This window comes from Oenanthe melanoleuca, chromosome 7 (assembly GCF_029582105.1).
Source record: "Oenanthe melanoleuca isolate GR-GAL-2019-014 chromosome 7, OMel1.0, whole genome shotgun sequence".
NCBI lineage: Eukaryota > Metazoa > Chordata > Aves > Passeriformes > Muscicapidae > Oenanthe > Oenanthe melanoleuca.
In genome coordinates, this window is record NC_079341.1 from 18,275,103 (window position 1) to 18,299,501 (window position 24,399).

General features: G+C 37.9%; 1 protein-coding gene across 2 annotated transcripts; it reads left to right on the top strand.

Moving 5' to 3' along the window:
• Window positions 1-1,587: 1,587 nt before the first annotated feature.
• On the top strand, window positions 1,588-23,104 carry PPIG (peptidylprolyl isomerase G). Of its 2 annotated transcripts, XM_056495892.1 has the most exons (14): window positions 1,654-1,852; window positions 6,981-7,064; window positions 9,332-9,411; window positions 9,522-9,596; window positions 11,747-11,854; window positions 12,361-12,405; window positions 14,355-14,442; window positions 15,533-15,562; window positions 15,656-15,795; window positions 18,623-18,827; window positions 19,855-20,022; window positions 20,503-20,587; window positions 21,421-21,557; window positions 21,829-23,104. In XM_056495892.1, the coding sequence occupies exons 3-14, from the start codon at window positions 9,351-9,353 to the stop codon at window positions 22,946-22,948; spliced, it is 2,262 nt and encodes a 753-aa protein (XP_056351867.1). In that variant the 5' UTR covers window positions 1,654-1,852; window positions 6,981-7,064; window positions 9,332-9,350; the 3' UTR covers window positions 22,949-23,104. The 2 variants fall into 2 exon arrangements, with proteins under 2 accessions (XP_056351866.1, XP_056351867.1); XM_056495891.1 differs by lacking the exon at window positions 6,981-7,064 and having other exon boundaries at window positions 1,588-1,852.
• Window positions 23,105-24,399: the final 1,295 nt, after the last annotated feature.

Consider the following 24,399-nt stretch of genomic DNA (forward strand, 5'->3'; position numbering starts at 1 on the left):
TAGGCTTTGTTGTACTGGAATTAGTGTTATTTTCTTTTACAATGTTTTAAATTTTTTATGTTTTGCAAGAAAAATAAATTTAAAATAAAGGAGTTTTGGGAGACAAGTCTAGCCTATCTCTCAACAAGTATGTCGCTTATGTTGAATATGCATAGCTCCAGGTCATTTTTCTGAGCCTTTTCTCACCACCACTGATAGCAGTAGACATTTAGAAAGAATTATAACAATCTCAGATTGCTCTACATTCTATCAAAAAAACAGAACCAGGACTATTACCATGACCAATTCTGACCAGCTGTATTGGTGCTGTCTATCAAATGTTTGGGGATTTTACTTTTTGTCTGTCACCTCCTAATGTATTGGATGCCTATGAATATGGAACTCACACAAACTAATAGAATAGACCCTAAGTTATTTATTACAGGTCTGTGGTGTTTTAGAAAAGAAGCATGTATTTTTTTAAACTAGATTAGTTACAATTTTTGTAACTGTGGAATTTGTAATTTGGACAAGTTCTGTATCCTCTCGCTAAAAAATTCCAGATTATCCCAGTTACAGTTTACACAGGCATGCAAGTAACCCAAACCCTGTCAGGTGAGCTTCAAGGGTGGCACATAAGGTACCTCTTTCAAGAATGTCAGGCCTTGTGCAAACCCACATAACAATTCCAAGGCATCTGAGAGGAAAACTGTAGTAGAAAACAATTCAATGTTCATATGAAGGAGACTTCCATAAATCATACAGATTTTTCATATACTAGATGCTGAACTTTTCACTTTTGACTTGTGAAGTACGTTTGGATAAAATAAATGCCTAAACTAAATTTAAAATGCTAGATAAAATTTTGTTACATTTTAAATTGGAAACTTAGGGGAGGAAAGCAAGACTTAACAAAGCATACCGTCCTGAAGCCAGTGTTGATTTACTGAACAGATGTTCACTCACCAGCTTCTTCAGGATTTCAGTACTCACAGGTGTCCGTTTCAGAAAACTATAAGAAGATCATTGGATTTTCTACTTCTAACAAACTTCTCATCAGCCAGTCACATAACTTCCTACTTGCCATTATGTATGTGATTACTGACCCAAATGCCTACTGGTTTGAATTAAATCCCATCAAAGGACGTACATTCTTCAGTGCCAGTCTTAATTTTGAAGGTGCTCACAACTTTAGGCATTATCATAAACTTTCATTCCTTAGTTTTAAGATAAATTAACTTTGAATTGCAGTACATACATATGGAATACTATTATCAGTTACTTATTTTTTGCACAATTGGCCCAAATTCCCGTTTTAATTCTTTCCAAGCCCTAGCGAGGTGTCCTGCTGGAGGAACCCAGAGCGCTTCCAGCGCCGTGCAGGACGGTTCATTGACCACCCGTGGCCATTTCGCGGGCTCACCGCTGAGGCGCCCGCGGCTGTCGCGCCGGCAGGGACACCACTACTGTCGAGCCCGTTTGGCTGGAAAGGGCCCGTGCACCGCCTCGCTCCAGCCCCTCTGGCTCCTTCCCGCGCCCGCCCGGGCCTGCGGCGGCGGGGCGCGGGGCAGCGGGCGGGGCGGAGCGCCGCTGACGAGCCGAGGAGGCGGGCGCCCTTCCCCCAGCCGCTCGGGCTCCTCGCGAGCGGCCCGCGCCGCCGGGCTGGGCTGTGCCGCCGCTCGAGACCCCTCGCACCCTGCCCGGGCCGGGACAGCGCCGCTCCCGCCGCCGCACTCCCCCGCCCGCCCCCGGCGCGCCGCCCCCGGGCCGCCGCTCCCGCCCTGTCCGCCACTGACGCAGTCCGTGCCGCACCAGCTCCAACATGGCGGCAGCGCGGCGCTGAGCAGCGCGGGGCTGCAAGGGCCGCCAGCGGGTGAGTGCCGGCCGCACCGCCGGGCAGCGCCGGCCGCCGGCGCGGCCGAGTGCGGGCCATCGCCTGGGCCGCTACGGGGGCTGGGCGGACAGCGGACGCTGGAAGAGGCGGTCGCAGCACCGCGGGCCTGAGGCTCGGTCACGGCGCGGGTAGGAGCTCCGGCCCCTCCCGGCCGGCCCGGCCGCCGCTTCGGAGCGGGCCTGGGGCGGCCGCCCGCGCTGCCTCCTCGCACACGCCCCTCGCAAGGCCCGGGCGCCCGTGTGCGGGGGGCAGGCGGAGCGCGGCGCCCGGCGCATCCCGGGTGAGGGCGGCCCTGAGGGGTGTGAGGAGCTGCGAGCGCGGCCCGAGGCGGGCGGGAGCGGCAGGGGTGGGTGAAGCGGCGCACGGGGCCTGGCGCACATCGCGCCGGGGGTCGGCTCTGCCAGGCCGGCTGTGCCTCTCGGCAGCCTGGCTAATCGCGGCTCTGTGCCCGCAGCGAGCGCCCTGCTCGGGCTGGGGTGCTGCTGGGGAGTTTGAATGAGTCTTCTCTCCTCCCCTAGACGAGGGAGGAACGGGGCTGTCTGCGTGCCACATGTTCTCCCCTCTGCAGGCCTCTCCTAGGGAAGCGGAGCCTTCAGGAGCTACCGTGTCTGGCAGGAGACTCTTCTACCTCGCTCTTTTAGGGATTTCCTAAGGCGTTCCAAAGACTTGTATGAATATTGAGTTTCAGGCTCATTTTGTTTGCAGCCATGACCAAACCATAAGTGCTGCGTATATATGGCTGTGCTTGGAGGCTGAAGAGACTTGGAGAGACTTAAGTAGTTCACTGAAACTGTGGACAGAATATCTGTTATTGTGGTAAACGCTGCCTTTAAGTTCAGTCACAATTAGAAAGTTTATCAATAATGATAAAGTCGCTTTGGCCAGTAGTTTCCTAATGTTTAACTGGGCAAGTTAATTATATTTAGTAGTCATCTGAGACCTGTGTTAAGAGAAGTGTCAGACCATTATCTTGCATGTAGTCTATTTTCTAAGATGTGTTTTTTCTGAGAGAATACTTTGGAGGTTTCATGGGTTTTTTTCTGTATTGCCCTCCAGAAGAGGCTGTTCTTTGGACAAGGATAAATGTTACTAGGGTTTGGCTTTTTTTTTCATTGGTTGGTTTTTTTTTTGGGTTGGTTGGTTTGGTTTTATTTTTTTTGGTTTTTTGGGGGTTTTTTTTGTTTGTTTGTTTTTTGGGTTTTTTTTTGTTTTGTTTTGTTTTGTTTTGTTTTTTTTGTGGGTTTTTTGGTGTGGTTTTATGTTGTTTTTTTCATTTAGTCTTTTTCCCACCCTTTTGTTTCACTATTCCCATTTCATTGGGGTCCAGCGTGGCTCAGATTTTTAGGTGCTACCAGGATAAAAATATGCTAACAATTTGTAAGTTAGACATGATTTATGAAGCATTGTTTGTCTAAACTCACAGAGCTTGATTTATCAGTTTGTAAAAATTATTTATAAATATATCAGAAGTAATGTAGTTTCCTGTATGTGAAGTAGATCTGAAGGGTGGCATAAAAAGGTCAGGAGCATCAGTTCTCTGAGAGCACCCTTTGGGACTGTATTTCTTATTAAGACTTCCCATTCTTTCAGTTCTCTTCTGTGAGACAAACATTATTGTTTTAATAAGGTAGCAGTCATCAAGCTTCTATCAAGAGAAGATTTGGGGTTTTTTCCCAAATAGGATCTCAGAAAATCTGGGGATTAGGAGGAAATTTAGAGTGAAGAAGATGTAATGGAGTGAAGGATTTTACTGTGTTGCAGCATGATTTCTCCACTACCACCAGTCCACTCCTTCATGTGATGGTAGTTTAGGATCCAGCTTCCATTTGGAAGCAGAGTCAGTGAGTGCCAGGGAAAAAATGTAGCCATCTTTTAATGCAGTAAGGTTTAGGTCAGAGGCTGGGATGAAGCATAGAATCTAGCATAGGATCTAGAGGAGTAGAGAAAGGGGTAGAACATGAGAATAAAAGATAATACAGCAAGGGTTTTTTGGATATGGTTGACACATGGGTCTGCATTCAGAGCTGTCTCCTACTGTTGCATGATTGTCTTGCCTTACTCTCATCTTCAGTGACAGGTAGCAAAGGATTCCACTGCTGAAGTTCATTTTGGGATTTACGTGACTTGGAGATTACACCCTGTAAAAGGTTTTTTTCCCCTTTCATGCAAAGCATAAACTTGCCTTTTCTTAGCACTTTTTAAGTTTAAAATAAAAATTCATGGATTCAGGCCTATTCAAATTCACACCAATAAGTTCACTTACTTGTGTACAGACCTGACAGAAAACACCTGTATTTTTCACAAATCAAAAGGAAAATAAGTGCTTTAAGCATAAATTAGATAATAGAAAATCATGACTAAGACTCAACAACAAAAATTTTTAGTTGCAAGTGACAAGAGCGTGGTTGGATATTTTAACATTTTTCATTGTAGGTATCCCTTTTCTAGAAAAATTAAGGGGATGATCTAGGAGGAACCTATAATTCTGTGTAAACAATTCCAGAATGTTACTGCCTTCTCAGCTGAATCTTATGCTCTCCCAGTTGAGGTGTTAAAATTGGGTGTGCATTCCTTATATTTTAGTACAAGAAGATTAAATTCATGTTCATAATCACAGAAAGTCATACTGAAAGTGGTAGGGTTAGAAGTAGGTACTGCATATTTAGTCAGGACCTATCTAAGGGTGATCTTTTCTTAAGTCTCTCTTGCCTCATGTCCATGTAAGACAAGGGTTGATATTGTCAGGTGTCTGATTTCTGTTTTTAGAGGGAAACAAATCATATGTCAGTAGTCCAGTAAAGACTTGTAACATCATTGTAGAGGAGGAGGCCTGGTGAAAAGTGATGTCAATGCCTTTTTGCCTGCAAAAATATTTAAAGTTTTATTTTATGGTTGGTTTTTCTTTTGAAGGGACAGTCAGATAGAAAGCTTATAATGCATGATTTTTAATGATGACTAGAAGTCTCCCTGAATAAATTTCCTAGACCTGTATAGAAAGCAAATATTTTCTTCTTTTCTAATAGGTGTGTTATATCCATGTTATTGCAAAGACATCATAAAACAAATCTGAAATGTGTTCTAGTGTACCACCTTATTCCTAAATTTGGCAACAAAAGTCCTGTGCTGCTGATTAGTGAAATGAGCACAGCTGCAAGCTCTGTCACAGGAATGGCACTATGAACAAATTTTCATGTCTTCCATTTGACAATCATAAATTCACTTCTAGTTTAATACATACTGGAAAGAACTTGTAACATTTTTAGTCTGTGCTTCTGCCATCACATTAAGCTGATATGTGTGCTGTCGTATCTTTCTGTGGAAGGAGGAGGAAAGGGTGGTTTTTATGCAGCCAGATATCCACTTGTATGCAAGCTAAACACATGGGTGTAGGAACCCTCTATTGTAGTATCAGCCCACATTAATATTGTCTTCAAGTGACTGCAGCCACAGCCTTAAAGAATATATATTCTGTGTTCACTGTGCATTTGCATTTTCTGAATGTAAAGTTTTGCTTTAAAATACATTTCTGGAGATTCTACATGCCTGTCTTTGAAATATGTATCAATGTAGTTTAGTCTTACTGTCTTTGTAGATGGTGTGAAACTAAATGCTAGGAATGCGAATTTGTGTACTTAATTGATCACTTCATTTGGACACTGAATGAAGATCAGTGCAGGTAATTGTAAATTGATGCAGGGAAGCACAAATAAAGGCAAGGTAAAGGAGAAAATCAAAATCTGGAAGAGCTGGTGATGACAAGGAAGGAAGCAAAGGAATGGGGCACAATATCTTTTTCCTACTAAATATATCTTTACTTACTATTCTGTCCTGTACTGGGACTGAAACAAATCAGTAGTTCAGCACAGTTATAAAGAAGGTTGCTTTTTCCCTCCTATAAAAATAGGAAATACTGCTGCTGTGACCGTCTTTGGGATGCATGACATGCTGAAACTCAGTTGATGTTCATCTGTGAGTGCTTTCTAGCCAGTTCAGTCAAAAGGTTCTGGTATGTGTTAAAAAGTATTACCAGATCCCTGCTAGCACTGGTGATTTTGGAAACAAAATTCCCCAAGATGTGTTTTTTAAGCATATCAACAAATATTAGTGATAATTCCTGTGGGAGAAAGATGCTTGTGAACTGTTTGGGGTAGTTAGCTTTTTCCATTGGCACAGATCATTTTGAAGGAGAAGAGCTGCTGGCAGCCTGGCCTTGAGCTGAACAGCTTTATCCTGCAAATATTTAAACAAAATGAGGCTGATGCAGATGTGAAGTAATGTGAACCCTGAGGGACACAGTTGGTGAAATGTTGGTTGTAGATGCAGCTGTTATGACAAGACTAAGTACTTCTGGTGTATTTGTCAACAGATACCAATATGCTCTAAGCTGAGCTGTAATTCTACTTTCAGACATAAAAGAAACAAGCCCTTTTTTTAGATATGCTGAAGTGATTTTCTAGGTGCTTGGTTGGCTTTGGGTTTTTCCTGGTTATAGATTCTACTTAGACTTAGTAAGAGCCTCTTCAAACAGAAGTGGTTGAGAATGATGAGTGACTTGAAAATTTCAGAGTAGTCCTTAGGCTGTTTTTTTGTCCTTTCTTAGAATTTTGGAATGAAAAAGTGAGCTGACTTACCAAGATCACCCTGCATAGTACATTTTTTTAATGTAAGTGTAGTAAGCATCTTTTTGGGCTGACATCAAGTTATCAAATTCATATTCCTTTCACTAGAGAAATTCCATTAAGTTCACAATTTAAAAATGCAAGGTATTGAGGGTTAAGAATATCTGTGTTCTAACTGAAAATAAATTTTGAGAGAGAAATAGCACAAGTCATTTAAGCCCTATTGTTATCAGACATGTAAGCTACTGAGTTCTACTGAGCATGGAATTTTCTGACTTCACTGTTGATAATTTCTGACTTTATTCTTGGCATATTTTTGGTGGTTTTCTTTGTTGGGTTTGTATTTAACATTCAGACCCCCTGTACTTTCTTTTAATACAGACAGGTTTTAAATAATGAGTATGTAAAAGATTGTGTTTGGTGTTACATACTACATGAGTAGAAATTATTATTTTTAAGGATTATTTGTAACTTGGTTTTCCCTGTAGCACATCAGAAAAAGGTCTGGCTGAAATAACAGTGCAAAGGATATTTAAGTATATTGGAGAAGAAATACTCACTTGACTTGTGAGGTAGGTTGGATAAATGTCACTGATATCTTAGGCTGGTTTTCCAGGCACCATGAGTTTGAGAGTGAGGTATATTTGCTTGGCCTGGTGTTTGTCAATTCAGGGGGTTCATACTGATCCATTGCCATACCTGTCATTTAGAATGATTTAGGGGATACTATGGAGGATTTAGAGACAGTGCAGGGTACACTGGCGGTCATGGTTAGAACATGGGCTAACTTTGTTCCACTGTTCATGAAACAATGGAGAGGTAGAAAAACATCAAATTGAGAAAACTTGGTGGGGATAGGGAGTTGGGTAGAATTTCTGCTTTCTTTCTCCCACCCTCTACAAAACAGAGTTAAAATTGACTGACATAGATACATGTATTTCACAACTTAGCTTTAGTCCTTATCAGTGTTTGAAATAAAAATCTTGTCATATATTAAGATAGTTGTCATTTATTTTGGCTAAAATACTGTCTATAAATGTTAAGGCATACCTCTACATTTCTCAAGTAAATTGCTTGTAAAGCAGGAAATTCCTTCTCACTTAAGCCAATCACTTGTGGTACTGATGCTCATTAGAGGTCTCAGTTCAGTTAGAACTGGCAGTTCTAGCACCAAACATTTATTATAGCATTTATTGTTCAAGGTTTCTTGAGAAAAGTATCTCCATGCAGCTGTGTAATCTCTTGTGCTGCTGACAGTGAGTGGCTGTGCTTTGGCTGGTCTCAGTTCTGAAAGCAGCCTGTCCACTCCCACCGATCTCATCCCCTCTCTTCCTTGCACTGCTCGCAGTCTGTGCTAGCAGTGTGGTGACCTGGGCAGCCTCCTGCTCACCTGATAACAACCAAGTTTTCAGCTATGGGCATCTTTTCTATTGGTTTCTCTGCTGGCTACAAAATTGGTTGTACTAATAGGAGAGAAATGCTAATTCAGTTCAAGCAGACTGAGATAAGCCTGCTGCTTTGGACATGTCTGGCTTGTGTGTATGAATGTATTTGTTACACACCTAGAGAATATCTAGTGGGATTCTGCATTTTTTTAAAAATCTTGTCATGCTAAAAATCACATGAATAATTAACTACTGAATGGTGTTTAATTTAAGCCAGTCCTGCATTGTTCTTGTGATTTTTGCTGTGTAATCTTAGCAAATTGTTAGGAGTGACAGCACAAGTAGAGAGAATATAGACTAACATGATCACACTGCTGTCTTGATTTTTTACAGCCTCTTGTTCATATGCTGAGAGTGACAGATGGTGACAATTGAATTTTTCAAAGGTGTTCTGTGATACAACTATGAGTGAAACTTTAGGAGAGAGGTGTGCAGTATATCAGCTAGATTTGACCCATGTTTTCTGGCAATAAAAAATAATTAGGACTGAAAATATATGGATTATATTCCAAATTTATTCCAAATTCTGGAAAAGGTACTCATGACTTACAGATCCTTTTGCTGTCACTGTTTAGGCCTTTTTTTCCCCCAGGCTGAAGTAACTCAGAGAGGATAGGGATTTAGAAAATGAAAAGAATATGATTGTACATAATGTTGGAATGTTGGAGATGCAAATGGAATTAAGACATAGCTTGTTACACAAAAATAAAAGGATTTATGTAGTCTAAGGGAAAAGTTGCATTAAAATTCTCTATAAGGAATCATAGAATCATTGGAAAAACTCCTTAAGACCAGTGAGTCAAATAGTAATTATAACAGTACCAAGTCCACAACTAAACCATGTCCTTAAGCAACATTGTGCATCTATACATCTTTCTAATGTTACCAGTGATTGTGTCTCAAGAGATAAACAGTGACACAAAAGGAAAAGAAACAATGAAAAGCTAAAATAATTTCATTTGGCGGCAGTTGTGGAACAGCTACGCCCTCGTATTTTTTTTTGTCCATAATGGTTTGGATCCTAATTGGAGCAATACCTGGTAACTGCTATGACAGGAATCCAGGAAATACTGAATTCTGAAATTTGAAAATTGATTGCTAAAGTCTTGCCCATACCTCACAGTGTTTTTCCTTTTGTATTTCCCCACCTGAAGTATAGCACTCAAGTTTAATGTTATTGCAGCAAACATGAAGAAAATCACTCATTTGTGGCTACAACATGTGAAAATGATCTAAAGTACTTGGCATTTTCTGAACTTCTAAAAAATGCTTATATTTGCTGTGTGGGGCTTTTTTTGTTTGCTTTTCTGCAGGTTTTGTTGACTTTTGTATTGACTTACACATGATTTCAGTATACAGAAGGAAAAACTAAATTTTATTTTTATTACTTACAGTATTTAGACTTCCGAAGCCATGGGAGTAAAGGTCCAGAGACCTCGTTGCTTTTTTGACATAGCCATCAACAATGTACCCGGTAAGAAAATGAAAGTAACGATTCAGTAGCATGATATTAATATGAAATATGTATAGGAATAATACAAATACAATTTAACTTGACAATAAATATGGTGCTTTTTTTTCCAGCTGGAAGAGTGGTCTTTGAATTGTTTTCAGATGTGTGTCCAAAGACATGTGAGAATTTTCGCTGCCTTTGCACAGGTTTGTAGATTTTACTATTTAATCTGTAATTATGTCATACCATGTTAATTAGTTTAATAATAGATGTCTATTATTTTTCATGATGTTTTCTTAAATATGAAAATAAGTTCAGCATTGGTTCTTGACACCTCCAAAGTTTTAGCTGATGTGCACATATGATCCTCCATGTATGATGTAGAGTCAAAGCCGTTGTAGCTTTGGCTTAGTGTGTTGCAGGGAGTATATACTAACCAACTTTAAATACAGGCACAGTAAGCTGATTTTCTGTTAATAGCACAGATATTACTGTTCACATTATATAACATCATCAAGTCTTGAAAGGTAGCCAGCAAGAGGTCAACCATGCAGACTTACTTTTCAGTCTCATGATACTTTGAGGAATTTGAAAGGTAGTGCTGGTATTCATCAGTTGTTTTTTCTGTTATTTTAGTTTCTTGATGGAAACTGCTAATTTCTACTACTGAAAGTGTATTTCTTGAGGAAAATACTCAGAAGATTCTCTCTTGGAAACATTTACAAACAGAATTGCTTTCCTGTGGACTGCATACTTTTGTTGAAATTCTGACAGCTTAGCAAAACTTGAGTTTATTGTCACAAAAATAACTTTGTGAATACATAAATAGCATATCTGCTTTCTGTCTTCAGCTTTTTCTGCTTCCTTTCCTTCCAGCTTGGTTGTTTTTCAGGTCAAGGATCTGTAGCTGTTAATAGTGAACCCCTCTGCAGTACTAATATGATCTAAATCAGGTGTGGATAGATAATTACATTCATGTTAAGTTAACTTAGAACATGCAACACACCACTCAGGAAGTCTGCAAGAATGTAGGCATTATCTGATCTGAGAATAGGTTTTCTGCCACAAAATCAAATTATCAAAATTGTTTAGAAATTTGAACTTTAATGATTTTTAATGGCTGTGGCTGCATTAACACATGATCATGGCATTCTTGATCTGCTGTCAACCAAAAGTCAGATTATTGAATAAAGGTGTCACTCCCTACTACTGCTTTTTATTTGTGAATTGAATTCTTTCAACAGCATTTCAGGTCGGCAACAAGTGTGACTTAAGTTCATCCTTTGTTGCTGACATCCATAATCAAATTCAGATCCTGAACTATTTTGCTGCCTTAACACATATAAGAATAGCGAGAAAAATACGCAGGAAGTTTATGATATTGATCATCAGCTTATTATTCAAACTTTTAATTTTTGTTTTCTTTACCCAATTTTTTTCTGAAAGTTTTGAAAAGTGTGTGCTGCCTTTGTAAAACAGGGATCAACAGCTCCATGTTTTCCTGGCATACGTTGAGTTAGTGAAACATACACAGCTTCACATTTATCAGAGTGCCTATCAAGAGTGGGGGTTTTTTTCTAGCTATTCAAATCCATATGGAGATACCAGTCTGTTACAGATGGAGTTCATAGGCAATTGCCCCTGAAAAAAGTTGTCAGTTTAATTGCTCAGGATAAGATTATAGGAAGATGCTGTCTAATGGTTTGCCAGCATGAAGGGGAAGTGGTCAGAAGTCCCACTGGTTACCTTACTGTTAACTTGAGGCTGGCTCTGTGTTCACAGGACCTACCATTCATCTTGCTAATTCAGCAGAAATCTTTTCTCTTTGCGGAGAGAGAGGTCATTGTGTTGTAGCTGAAGCAGAGTTTGATTAAGCAGCAGAGCTGATGCAAGGGAGAAAGATTGACAATTGTCATCATGAGTAGGGAATGAGAGTCCTCTTCCTTCCTTCCCCCCCTACTTCTATGACTTTCTTACAAGTTTTTATGGTACCTTAACCTTATTGTGTTTTAACTACAAATCTGATTGTTCCTTGCATGTTTCTGAACAATACCAGTTGTCATAAATATAAGCTGGATGTTTAACTTCAGTCAATCTGCATGGAAGTGACCAGAGTTGTATACTAATGTCAGTAAGGAGGAGTTCTAGTATAACTGTAGGGAGAGAAAGTAGTTTCTGCACTGCTTTCTTAAATGTCATTTTCTTACTGGTATTACAGGTAAGTGTCTGCCTCACAAGCCGGTTTTTCAGGGCATAGAAGATAACTTTAGTTGAATGTTTTACATAGCACTTTTTTGTCATGAAGATTCTGCAGATGCAGAGAGTAATTTTTGGTTTTGTTCATTCTCTTCTTTAGGTGAAAAGGGTACAGGAAAGTCCACCCAAAAGCCATTGCATTACAAAAGTTGTCTGTTTCACAGGGTTGTGAAAGATTTTATGATCCAAGGAGGTGACTTCAGTGAAGGTATGACATGAATCTTTAAAGAAAACTTTACCACTGATGTAATAAAATGTTGCAGAAGTTCTGTATAGAACCATTTACCTACATTAATTATTCTCTGACAGATATCACTGCTTTTTCCCCTTTATTCTGTGTGAGAACCTCTCCATGAGAACCTGTATAATCAATTTATATATGTGCATGCTCACATGCACTTTTGCTCAAGTTATCTCAAGATTTCAGAGAAATAAACACCTCCTATTAAAAGGTTGAAGTGTGAGAATAAAATATTGTGTCTGCTGCTGGGAGATACAGAAAAAAGAGAGATTGTTGCTGCATACGGTGGAGAATGCTTTCTTGTTTTCCAAGTTTTTTGCTTTTCATTTAGAAAGATGCATCTTGATTGTGTTTGCATTTTTTGAAGAGTCATGTCAGTGACTTGGATGCAGTTACATCAGTATAATGAAGCACCTTCCATATAATGTGACTCTCTTAATCACTGCTTTAACTGTCACTTTTCTTCTTTTAAGGAAATGGCAGAGGAGGGGAATCCATTTATGGTGGCTTTTTTGAAGGTAAGAGTTTTATCAGTTTGTTCTATTTTGATGTTAAAATAAACAATCACGTTTACATTCTGTAGTCTCTGTTCTGTAAACCTGAACCATTTTTTTAAAAAAACTTTGTCTGGTCTTGAAGGCCTTTGACTATCATGTTTAAGTTATTTTACTTTTAAGATATGAATCTTACAAATTTTAATGAATGAAGAACTAAAACCTGAACTCCTTTGCATTTGTCCCTTTCACCAGATTTACATTTTTGTTGCTGATTTTAGACATTTACTTTTGACTTGACCAGCTAGCTAAAAGCTGGGGATGGTCTTGTCTTTGAAGGGAAAGCAGAAAGGTGTTGATGGGGTTGGGTTTCCTTCCAAATTTTTATTTAAAAGAACACATAGAGCCCTGCTTTCCTGAACCCAAGATGAATTAATGATAGAACTTTTAGTTTTCTTACAGTCCTGGTTCTTCCTCAGCCAGTTTTGCAGAAGAAGTTATAGTTGCTGTGTTTCTCAGCCTGTGTTTGTCCAGAATGTAGTGGAGCATGTGTTTCTAGGAGCAGTTGTTGTGTTACTCCTTAGCCCACGTGCTGGGGGCTGCCACCCAGGCGAGGTTAAGCCCCTCTCCCCTCCTGGATATTTCTTTTTTTTACCCTTGGTTGTTGTACAAGCTTGAAACACTCAGAAAAATTATTGACTGCTGTAGTAGGGCCAGGCTGCAAATTTATGTCAGACCTTGAGTGGAATCAACAGTTTGCAACTGCCAGAAGAGGGAGGAGGCCTTACCTTGCACTGACTCTCTGATCAAACTTTAACCTGATTCAGCTTATTAAAATGCCTAAAGGTTATTGCAGCAAAAAAATTATATATTTCCATCTTAGTGAGTGGATCAAATTAAATAATTTGGCAAGCATCAGAACCAACACAAATGAGTAGTTGGGTTTGAGGAAATGTACGGCTGGGAGAAATGAAAAAATGAGCACAGCCTCCACATGTCTTCTGGCAATAGCAGGCTGGCTGTTCAACTTGACTGGCTACAGTATGAAACTGAATTTGTAGAAGGTTTTGCTTTTGTGGATCAATTAACTGATGCACCATAGGATTAGACTGACATTTGATGCTATTGTACAGGTGATTGGAAAGTGGGACCATTCCTTTCGTGGTTAGTGACAGTAGCATTATGAATATTTTACATTTTCCTTTGTTAATACATCCTCTTGCCATCTGTATCTGAACAGTATTGAACAAATGTCCTCACGCCTGAAGAATTTCCTTCCCCCAAAAGCCTTTTTGCTGTTTTGGGAAAGAAATGAGACGTTTCTTACAGGTGTCTTAAATGAAGAATAGTGATTACATTTTACACTTATTTCATAGTTTAGTTGAGGTTTAGTTTGAGCTATTAACAATTACTTGGTCATAAAAAGTAGGAGTCATTGAAGTTAAACTAATATTCTTAACAGCCAAGTTGATAAATTAATTTGTGTCTGCCAGACAAACAAGTTGTTTGGGATTGCTATCAAACTATCCATGTTTGGATATTGGGATATTTGGTTTTATCCATGTAAAAAAAAAAAAAAAAAAAAAAAAAACAACAAAAAAACAGAACAACAAAATGCCTGAAAATTAGGGATTTATTAATAGTTAATACCCAGCTTCTCTTCCAAAGAAAAATAGAGCAACAGCTTAAACATCTCTGCTAACATTGGTAGGAGGACAGATCTTTTGTGCAAGAATGCTAAATTTATTTTTTTTTCCCTTAGGCTATAAACCATTGATTCATATTTCTCCTTATTATATAGAAAGAACAGAATGATATGTTTTAAAAATAGCTTTATTTTAGTCTATTTTTAATACAACTTTTTATTCAAGTGACTAACAGATTTATTTAATTAGGGTTAATTGACTTAGACAATAGCATTTACCTAAGCATATATTGTATGCTTAAAAAGTAACTGAAAACACTTTCTTTAGATGAAAGTTTTGCTGTAAAGCACAACAAAGAATTTCTCCTTTCAATGGCCAACCGAGGGAAAGATACAAATGGTTCACAGTTCTTTATGTAAGTATTGAAATGTCTTGAAATGCATATATGGTTTGCTATTTGTAAGATGTAAAGGGAATCCTTTCAAATATTGAAGATTAGCTCAAATTTTGAAAAGCCAAACTTGATGTTTTTCTGCCAAGTTGCCTGGAAGTAGCCATTTTCCTAATGTGCTTATTTTTACCCCTAATGTGCTTACTTGTATTTCATTTTCTGCGCAAAAGGGCTTTTGGTAATTTTCAGTAGCTGTGTTCGAACTTGGGCAATAAAGCAAACCTGTTAGTTTCTTGTAAAATTCTTAGTACTCTAATAAGTTGTTTTCAGAACTGTAGAAGAACAGCTCTGGGGGCTCTGCAAAGTAGTAGAGAGCTTTTTTAAATCACAAAATAGCTTTCCAATATAATCTTACTTATAGGTAAAACTTAAATTCTAAAAATATATTGCAGTAGACTCTTTAAGTTATCTACAGAAAATATTCTCAAAATACATCACTCTTACCTGTGTTTCATGGCCATAGTTAACATAACAAGTTGGGGATGTCAGCATTAAAACCTTATTTTGGGATTTCTAAATTATCATTATCCCAATCATCCTCATTTTCTGTTCTGCCATAACTGACATGTATGCCTTGGTAATGCTAGTATAGTGGAAAGCTGAGAGAGAGTCAGTTGTTTCTGTGTCAAATAATGTGTACATGCAGATACTTCTTCCAGTTTGCTACTTATTTTCTCATGTGTAGAAGGTTATTTGCATTTTTCCTGCAGATTTTTGTATCTGTTCTTCGTAGTATTCATGTAATTTAATGAGTAGAAACTTACTATATCCTGTATGAGGATTCAGTCTAAAAATTTATGTGCAATTTTGTTTGTTTTTTTTTTCAGTAAAATGCAATAATCAAAGTGTTTTATTGAATAGGTAGTTTAACATATAAAACATGAAATATTTTTAACTGCGCACAAACTTAGACTGATATATATTGGTTTTGCTCAATTTTATTAGTGCATTCAAAATAATGTTCACCTTCCTATGTGTAGATTACATGCTTTGAATGCTGTCTGCTTTTCACTAATACTGGTTTTGTCTTTCTCTTTAAATCTGGAAACAACAGAACAACTAAACCTACACCTCATTTAGATGGGTAAGTATCTCTTAATTTCTTCTTACATATATTTGGGAACTGCCTTGAGAAAATTAAGTGCTAAGAATACTTCGTTTTGTTTGCATTCTTCAGGCATCATGTTGTTTTTGGACAAGTCATCTCAGGTCAGGAAGTTGTGAGAGAAATAGAAAACCAGAAAACAGATGCATCTAGTAAACCATATGCTGAAGTACGCATACTGAGTTGTGGAGAGTTAATTCCAAAATCCAAAGGTAAAGTTGAACTGTACATATGAGGTAATTTTGTTTATTTTCTTCCATGTTGGCTGGTTACAAAAATATTTAGAAACTTACTAAAGATAGATGATGGCACAGTTGGTGAAAAGGTGAATAGTGTTACAGAGCGATCAGTCTTCTAAAGAACTTAAAAGTTGTTGCTGCAAAAGACATTAAAGAACAGTCATACATGCTTTTTTTCCAAAGCTTCTCCTGTCTTAAATTTTCTTACCCTAGTTACATTTTAGCTTGCCAAAGCTGGCAAGCACTTGTCATATCAAATAGTGCTATGTTAAGAAGATTCGTGGCAGTCTGACTTTATGTGATAACTTGTACTTCTTCAGAAGGTATTGAACTTGTTTCAGGTTGCTCTAAGGTAACTCTTCAAATCAGTCACTTAGATTATAAAAGCCTGGATTTGGCCCTTTAGCTCATACACTTTATAATAAACTATTCTTAAAGAGGAATACGCCAGAACCTGTCTTTCTGGAAGGGATGTTCTGCTCTGCAATTTCAGAACTGAACATAGTATGAGAGCTTGGATCAAACCTTATTTTCTAAGAGAAGCAGAATCAAAAATGTTCCTGTCACCATGGAGAATCTCATTAGTGGAAAGACAGGATGCTTGGTTTGGAGGAGTTATGATGAGGGATCATCCTGCTATTTCATTCGTAGCACGTTCTGTTGATATATACTGGGGAAGGGTTGCACCAAGGATATTCAAGCACAAGAATAATGGGTTTTTTGGCCAAAGGAAAATACAAGCATTTGAACTTCAGCTTCTTGTTTTTCACCTCCTTTTTGCTCATATGTTGTGATATTTGGCAGAATGACTTTGGCATCTGAGGTGATCTCTTCAATACCACAGAATTCCAAGCAAAATTATCTTTTCACGCCTGACTTCTGAAAGGTTCTGAGTCAAGCCATGTATTAGGATACAGTTATGGGATTTTTGGAGGTATTCTGGAGCGTGGCATCTCTTAGGAAATGCACAGATGATGTAACTAGGAAATGGAGCAGTACAGGTACAGATGAGTGAAATTAGGGGATGAGATACTCACATAGATGTCTTCATTGGATTGCAATGCTCCCTTTGAAATCCACTCTAGAACTGTTGAATGGCTAAATGAAATTTTTGGCATTGAGCAGTCTGATGACTTAGAGCCTATAGGCAGGGCTTTGAAATGCTTGTCATCCAAAGAGTGAATGAAATAAATGCAAAAAAATTAAAAGAGAACAACAGGCTTCTGGAAGGATTTGAATCGTGTTGTCTTTACCCACCTGTCTATGTTCTTGTACCTCTGACTCAGTACTGCAGCATTCTTGGCAACTCTGGTTGCTATAGCTGGCCTGGTGTGCCATGGAGGGATATTGGCGCCATTAGGTTTTTTTTCATTGCCACCTGGCCTACACCTGGCTCCTTTGATTGAAATTAGTTAGAAAAATGTTTGGCTTGTTTTATAAATATGTACTTGTTATATTTTGTAAATATGTATGTATTTAGACAATCTAAAACTGATACAAAATATTACAGAGACTTTTTATTAAATATAGTGCAAAGTAAGGATGTTGAGCAAAAGTTTGAGAACAGAGAGCAGTTACCTTATTCTGGGCATACAAGAAAAATCAGAAATATAAAGAGAAGTGTCTTTTGGAAGCATTTTGCAAGAAACCTTAAAAACTTCTGATGAGAATGGGCTGATTCCAATCAGCAGGCTGCCCTAAACTAGTAAGAGTACTTGCTAGTTTATACTGCACCTGGAGGTGACTGGAAGACCAATATACTCTGTGAAGGACAGAAGTTTTTCAGTGGGTTGTCAGGCTTTGTTAGTCTGTATCAAGTGAGTCTTGTGAATAAACACACAGAAAACACTGTGTGTAAATCAGAATTACAGTGCATTCTGAGTTGGAATGGGCCCACAAGAATCATGATTCCAGCTCTTAGGTGAATGGCTCATACCAGGATCAAACCTTGGTGTTAACACTGTGCTCTGACCAGCTGAGCTCATCTCTGTTGTCACACAGCTATGACTTGTGTCTGTGATGCTAAGCTGAAAACTGAATGACATTTAGTGCAGCGGGATTGAATTTAATCCACTCTACCAGTGTGGGGATTTGTTAATGATGTAACATAAAAAAAAGTATCCATAAAGTTTTTGACCATAAAAAGAGGGCAAGATTGTTTCTGTTGGGATGTATGCCACATCTCTGATGCGGTTCTGTGAATTAAGCTCCAGCTAGCTTGTTGTCACCCAGAAGTGTTATCTCAGCCTGTTCAATTGGAAGCGAGTGTGCCGCATCACTGTGAAGAGGAAACCTTTCACCACTCTTTGTATCACGGCTTTCTGAATGTAAGACCTGACAAATTAGAATAGTGAGCTAAATTCAGTGAGTACTTGGTTCAATCTGTGCCCCTTATTTTCTGTTTCAAAATTTCTCGTATTAGTGATTTGATGAAGTCAGGTGAAACCTGAAGCTAAACAATTTTTTTTTTAATAAACATGCTGTGAATAAATTTTAAAGAATTCTTTGTATGTAGCTTATGTTGTATAAAACATCATCAGAAAACTTACATGGTTCTGCAAGTGCTTGACAGTATAAATTTCAGACTTAAAGTTTCATAAATCCAAATTACAAAAAATGTCTTGTTTTTCTAGCCATATTTTTTACTGTACTATGGAGAAACAACAATGCCAATTTTGATGAAGTAATCTCATGACACAATTATAAGAATCTGAGACAGATACTAATTGGGGTGTTTTTTTCTGAGATTAGTTTAGAAGTGTTTGATATTAAAATGTGTCTTTGCTATTCTGATCTAAAGCCAAGAAAGAAGAAAAGAAGAGACACAAGTCATCTTCCTCATCCAGTGACTCGGAAAGTTCAAGCGATTCAGAATCATCTTCTGATTCATCATCGGATTCTGAGAGTGCTTCAGAAGAGAAATCTAAAAAACGAAAAAAGAAACACAAAAGAAATTCCAAGAAACATAAGAAAGAAAAGAAAAAGAGAAAGAAAAGCAAGAAAAGGTCAGTTTTGAGATTTGTTTTGTTACATGTACACCATACAGTACCATTCTCTTGTCTTATAACTACAGACTAGTTTTCTTTAAACTAGCAGTGCAGATTTTGCAGTCTGGGAGATAGTTGGTTTCCACATACAAGAATAAATTTTCTGATCTGTGAAGGGTCATGTTCATGTGCCTGTGTACTGCAGCTTGTAAAGGAATAAAGGAATGGACTAAGACTTCAGTTAGCTTGAAAAGTTGAAGGAGTAGTAGGTTTGAAATGGGTAGGGATAGTTTGTCGCTATAAATTTACTTCTGTACAGTCAGTTTGAACCATATGCAGTAGAACTTAGAAAAATGTAATATGCAGGAATATAATAAAATTAAACACAAAATTAATAAATTAACTTAATTTTTTTTTGTCTGATATGCCAAAACTCTTGCAGTTTCACTGGAAGATAATAAAACTGAGAAAGCAGTCTTGCTTCTGAGAATGTGCACAAACACCACTTTTATCTCACACTGAACTGTAACAAGACTATTAGATTAAAAATAACAAAGTCACGTTTTTCTAAGCTAGAGTGAAATTTAAGAAACGTTCACATAGGGCAGTGCTGCCTAAACACTGTTTCTGTGCACCTAAGCCCATTTCACAGAAGTTTGTAAATTGCTTGGGTTTACTATAGTCTGTAGACAGTTACAAATGCTAGTGTAAAATCTCAATTTTTAGTCTCCTGATAGTGTTTTTTAAAGAAAATAAACTAAGAAGAAATGTTGTATTTAAATAGAGAGTGTATATATATGTTCAGTGTTGCTCCACTGGAATTAGTAGAGAAAATGTATTGGTCAGAAATCTACTGCAGTTGTATGCTTTGGAACAAAGATATCATGGAGGGAAAAAAGTTGTTTCTGAAATTGCTCTGTTTTCTGCAGTTCTTGTGGTATCAATGTGTGTTGAATTAAGAGAATTTCTAAATTATTTAAATAGATTGAAAGGTCTTCTCTCATCCAAATAACTCATTATGTATATTGTCTATACAAAATTAAAGCTCATCCAGTGAAAGTGAAGATGAAAATACTGAAGCACAGCCATTATCTACTGTCCGTCCTGAAGAAATTCCTCCTGTACCTGAAAATCGCTTCCTGATGAGGAAAAGTCCTCCTAAAGTAGATGAGAAGGAAAAAGAGAGAAAAAGCAGAGAGAAGGAAAGAGAGAGGTAAATATATCTGATTTAAGTCTGACTATGTGCTGGCCATAGTTTGGTCACATAACTGTTTTAGAACTCTAATGTTGAATCTTTTCCATATTGAACAGTTCCATGTTGTAAGCACTGCTGGAAGAAAAACAGATTTCTCCCTTTACTGGAAACTATTGTCTTTGTCCTAGAACAAAGGCTTAGTCTTTGAAAAATATTTTAGTGAATAAAGAATGTATAATGACTGGCTCAATTTCATTTGAATGCATTGCAACTGTCCAGTCTGAGTCTATAATTTATTATTTTTTCAAAAATTGAAAAACGTGGAAATCTTGAAAAATTATTGTGGTCACAAATTGAAGTTTTACTGTGTAAATGTTACTGTCTGTTGTGAAACAAAATTGTGTGTTTTCATTTAGTTTCTGAAGATGTTTTAATATTGATTTTCCTTCTTTTTTAATTGTACAAACAATATCCTTATTTTTTTTTAATTTTTTTTAGTAATCTATCAAATTCACAGTCAATGTACCAGAGAAGGCTGTTAGTCACCAGATCTGGAAGGAAAATAAAAGGAAGAGGACCAAGGGTAAATGTTTTTTAATCTGTTCTTCAAAATAAGCAAGGTGGTAGCACAGTCTCACTGCTGGTGTTACTAATCATACTCATTGGGAGAGTAGATTTAAAAAAAAGAAGAAGTGCATCATAATTGATTTGGGGACTGTGGCTTGAAGGAGGACAGAAAAGAAAATCAAATTACCTGTTTGCATACTGGGTCTGTTTGAAGAAGGGGGTGAGAAAAAACCATAACAATGTTTTATTTAAGTTAATATGGTAGTATTTAAATTGGTGAATGGAACTAGCTCACAAAGGGTAAGTGAACACAGAACCAGTAAGACATCCATGCAAAGAATGTGGGGAAGACTTCTCCCCTTTTTGGCAGGGAGGAGTTGTCAAATTGTCTCTTTTAATATTGTGAAGCCATATGCTATGTGCTGCATGTAGCAAACATTTTTAATAACTGAAATCTTTATCCCTCACATTTTTAGTAAAATCCTTAACAAGTGTGAAGTATTGTTTTTGCATTGCCTGTCAAAGATGCAAATCTTCATTGTTAGTAAACAACATTAGCTTTTGTGTGAATTAAAAGTAGCAGAAAACCTCTGGTCAGACTACAAAAATCCTGAAGTAGACCTTAACCTTAAAATCAGTTTTCTGATCAGACAGTTTGTATTCCCTCTTTACTTGAATATCAGATACATTTTTAGTAAGTTAGTAACTTATCAGTGGAAACTTGGTATATACATGTGAAGTGTCATGTTAGGGGCTACGTGGAACCGACTGCCAGGGGTGAAAATCTTGCTGAGGAATCACAGCACATGAAATTCAAGCTAAGGAATAATTTTTCTTTTTTCCCCCAAGCGTTACCGGACGCCTTCCAGATCCAGGTCGAGAGATCGATTCCGGCGCAGTGAAACTCCTCCACATTGGAGGCAAGAAATGCAAAGAGCTCAAAGGATGAGAGTGTCTAGTGGCGAAAGGTGGATAAAAGGAGACAAGTAAGATTACTTCTTTCTGAAATATGTGCCTATGTATTGATTTTTTTTTAATTTTTTTTTTTTTAGTTCTGAGTTTCTTTTTTTGTTTGTTTATTTAAAAGTAGTACCTATTATCTTTGATTTTCAATTACAATTGCTTTCAAGAAGCCAGGGTGCTGACTTTGTTATTCCATAATTTAATTGTGTCTGAGTTTGACCATGCTACTGCAAATACATAGTTATTAATACAAATGATCTGATGTGAAGTTAACTGTATCTTTTTCTCTCCAAGGAGTGAAATAAATGAAACCAAGAAAGATAATCAAAAGAGCCCAGGAAGAGGAAGAGAGAGAAGAATATCAGACCACAGGCAAGTTTCTGAAAGTCCAAGCCGAAGAGGAGAAAAGGAGAAGAAAAAAGATCGTAAATCCAGCAGTAAAGACAGGGAGACAAGAAGAAATTCAGAAAAAAATGACAAGCATAACAAAAGCAAAGCCAAGAAGAGAGCTAAATCTAGGAGCCATAGTAAAAGCAGAGAGAAATCAAAAAGTAAAGAGAGAGACTCCAGGCACAGCAGACATGATGAAAAGAGACTAAGATCAAGAAGCAAAGAGAGAGACCATGAGAAAGGTAGAGAAAAAGAAAAGCACTATGATTCTAGAGGGAGAGAGAAAGAAAGAAGTAGGAGCAAGGAGAGAAGTAAAAGAGCAGGCTCAAGAAATAATGAACAAGAGCATAGGAAGAGCAAAGACAGGGAGAAACGCAAGTCAAGAAGCAAAGAGCGTGAGCATGCTAGAGGAAAACACAGCTCCAGCAGCAGAACAAGGGATAGAAGCAAAAGCAGAGATAGGGGTAGGAGAGGAAGATCAAGAAGCAGGGACAGGGATCGCAGTAGAAGTAAGGACTATTCAAGGAATAGAGATAGAGAAACAAGAAGGAGAGGAAGATCAAGAAGCAGAGAAAGGAGAGGTACACCAGATAAATACAGAGGAAGAGAAACTAGGAGGAGGAGAGAATCAAGGAGTTCAGAGAGGGATGAAAGTCAAAGCAGAAACAGAGAGAGGTATTCAAATAGGGAAAGTAGAAGCTCATATAAGAGGAATGGTAGTGAAAGCCAAAGGAAGAGGCGTTCAAAAAGCCATGAAAGTAGTAGTCCTGAATCTAGCAGAGATAAGAAGTCCAGTAGAGATCAGGATAGAAGTCCAGACTCAAAAAAGAGACCAAGTAGCAAAGAGAGAGAATCAAAAAAATCATACTCACGCAGCAGTAAAGAAAAGGAAAAGACCAGATCCTCAGCAGAAAAAGAAATAAACCAAAAATCAAAGAGTCAGGAAAGAGATCATGCCCCTAGTAAGGATAAAAAGTCTGATCGTGAAACAAGTCCTGGAACAGATGATGACAGGCATGGATGAGTTTGTGGACTTAATGTTTCCATTGTCTCAAAGTTTTAGAGACGTTTTGGGGAACGCCTTTTTTAAAGATGTGGACTTCAGTTTGGTCTTTTGATAATCTAAAACCTGGATCATTTGTACTGCTAAAGTTTTAATAAACTTGAAATGAAAAACAAATTACATGTGTAATACAGTGTGCTGTGTTTTAAATATTTCATTGGATTATATATTCTTGTGTGTTGTCAGCTAGAAAGGTAACTTCCATGCCATATATATTTTTTACCTGATGAACATAGTTCAGTGCAGGCAGTGGCTGCCTGCGAAGAGGTTTGTTCCATATATGAAGAAGAAAGATGCAGATAAACTACATGTCATCTTAAAGCTAGGAGAATATTGCAAGGTGTCCATTTCTCCAGTCTTGCTGCATCTGTTTTTCAGTAGGTATAAATTATAAGGAAATTGATTTGTAGAGGTAAATTATTTTAGTTTTTATTGTAATCACAAAATTAATTTAAGTAAATCTTTACTGTTTGTACTTCTGTCACTGCCAACAGTAGAATTCATTCATCTTGTAAAGCAGTCATCTGTGTTTGAGAGTTATTTCCTTGTCCTAAAAAAAAAATTTTAAGTGTTCATCAGCATAACTTTTTTCCCCTTAACCTCTTTTCATTTCATGCTTTCACGTTGTCTACTGCAGAAATGGATGCTTCAGACTACATGCCTCTGTTACCTGATTAGTGGATTCACAGAGATGAAGCAGATTCCCAGAACTTAGAGTGGGGTCAGATAAGGAACCAGGAAATCCTTTCAACTTTTGTTGCTTAACAACTCCATGAGAACTCTTGCAGATCTCCAGTACTGGTTTTTGGAGTAATTGAAACAATTTCAAGTAGTGTTTTAAGACATGTTCTTAATTTTTTTAAAAAGCTGAAATTTGCTTTCTTCCTTGTTTCCCCTTATTCTAAAGACTGTACTGTGAATTCCTTCTCATTGTCTACTATGTATGTGTCCCTCAAACCAATTTGCTCCCTTTTCTGCTTTCCTGTCCTGCCTCCAGGTACCACCCCAGTTTGTATTTCACCACCACACCTTCATGTAGAAGAGAAGGAGTTTGGCTTGTGTTGCTGCAGCACTGCTCCCATATGTGCAATCCCCAAAGAGCAGCTGGTATGTGGTAACTCAGTGCAGTGGTCTGAAAGGGTAGATATGGTACAAACCTCAACACTCCTTCCAGTCCATGAAACTATTCACATCTAAGACTGGCAAATCTTAAAATCTTGAAGGGAAGTGACAAGCATTAATTTTAAGCTGTGTCAAAACAAAACAATATTGTAATAGTTGAAATTTTTGCCAAATCTTTCACTGGGTGACACAACTTGCTTTTACTGTCTTTGTAATGAGTTTGTCAACATTTTCACTTTATAGCACACTTTGCGATCAGTGTTTGTTTACAGCAGATTTGGAGAAATGCC

Excerpts from the sequence above, each read along its gene's own strand:
- PPIG (XM_056495891.1), top strand. The coding sequence starts at position 9,351 with ATGGGAGTAAAGGTCCAGAGACCTCGTTGCTTTTTTGACATAGCCATC. Across the intron at positions 9,597-11,746 it reads TTTTCGCTGCCTTTGCACAG|GTGAAAAGGGTACAGGAAAG; the intron begins GTTTGTAGATTT and ends TCTCTTCTTTAG. Across the intron at positions 15,796-18,622 it reads GTTAATTCCAAAATCCAAAG|CCAAGAAAGAAGAAAAGAAG; the intron begins GTAAAGTTGAAC and ends TCTGATCTAAAG.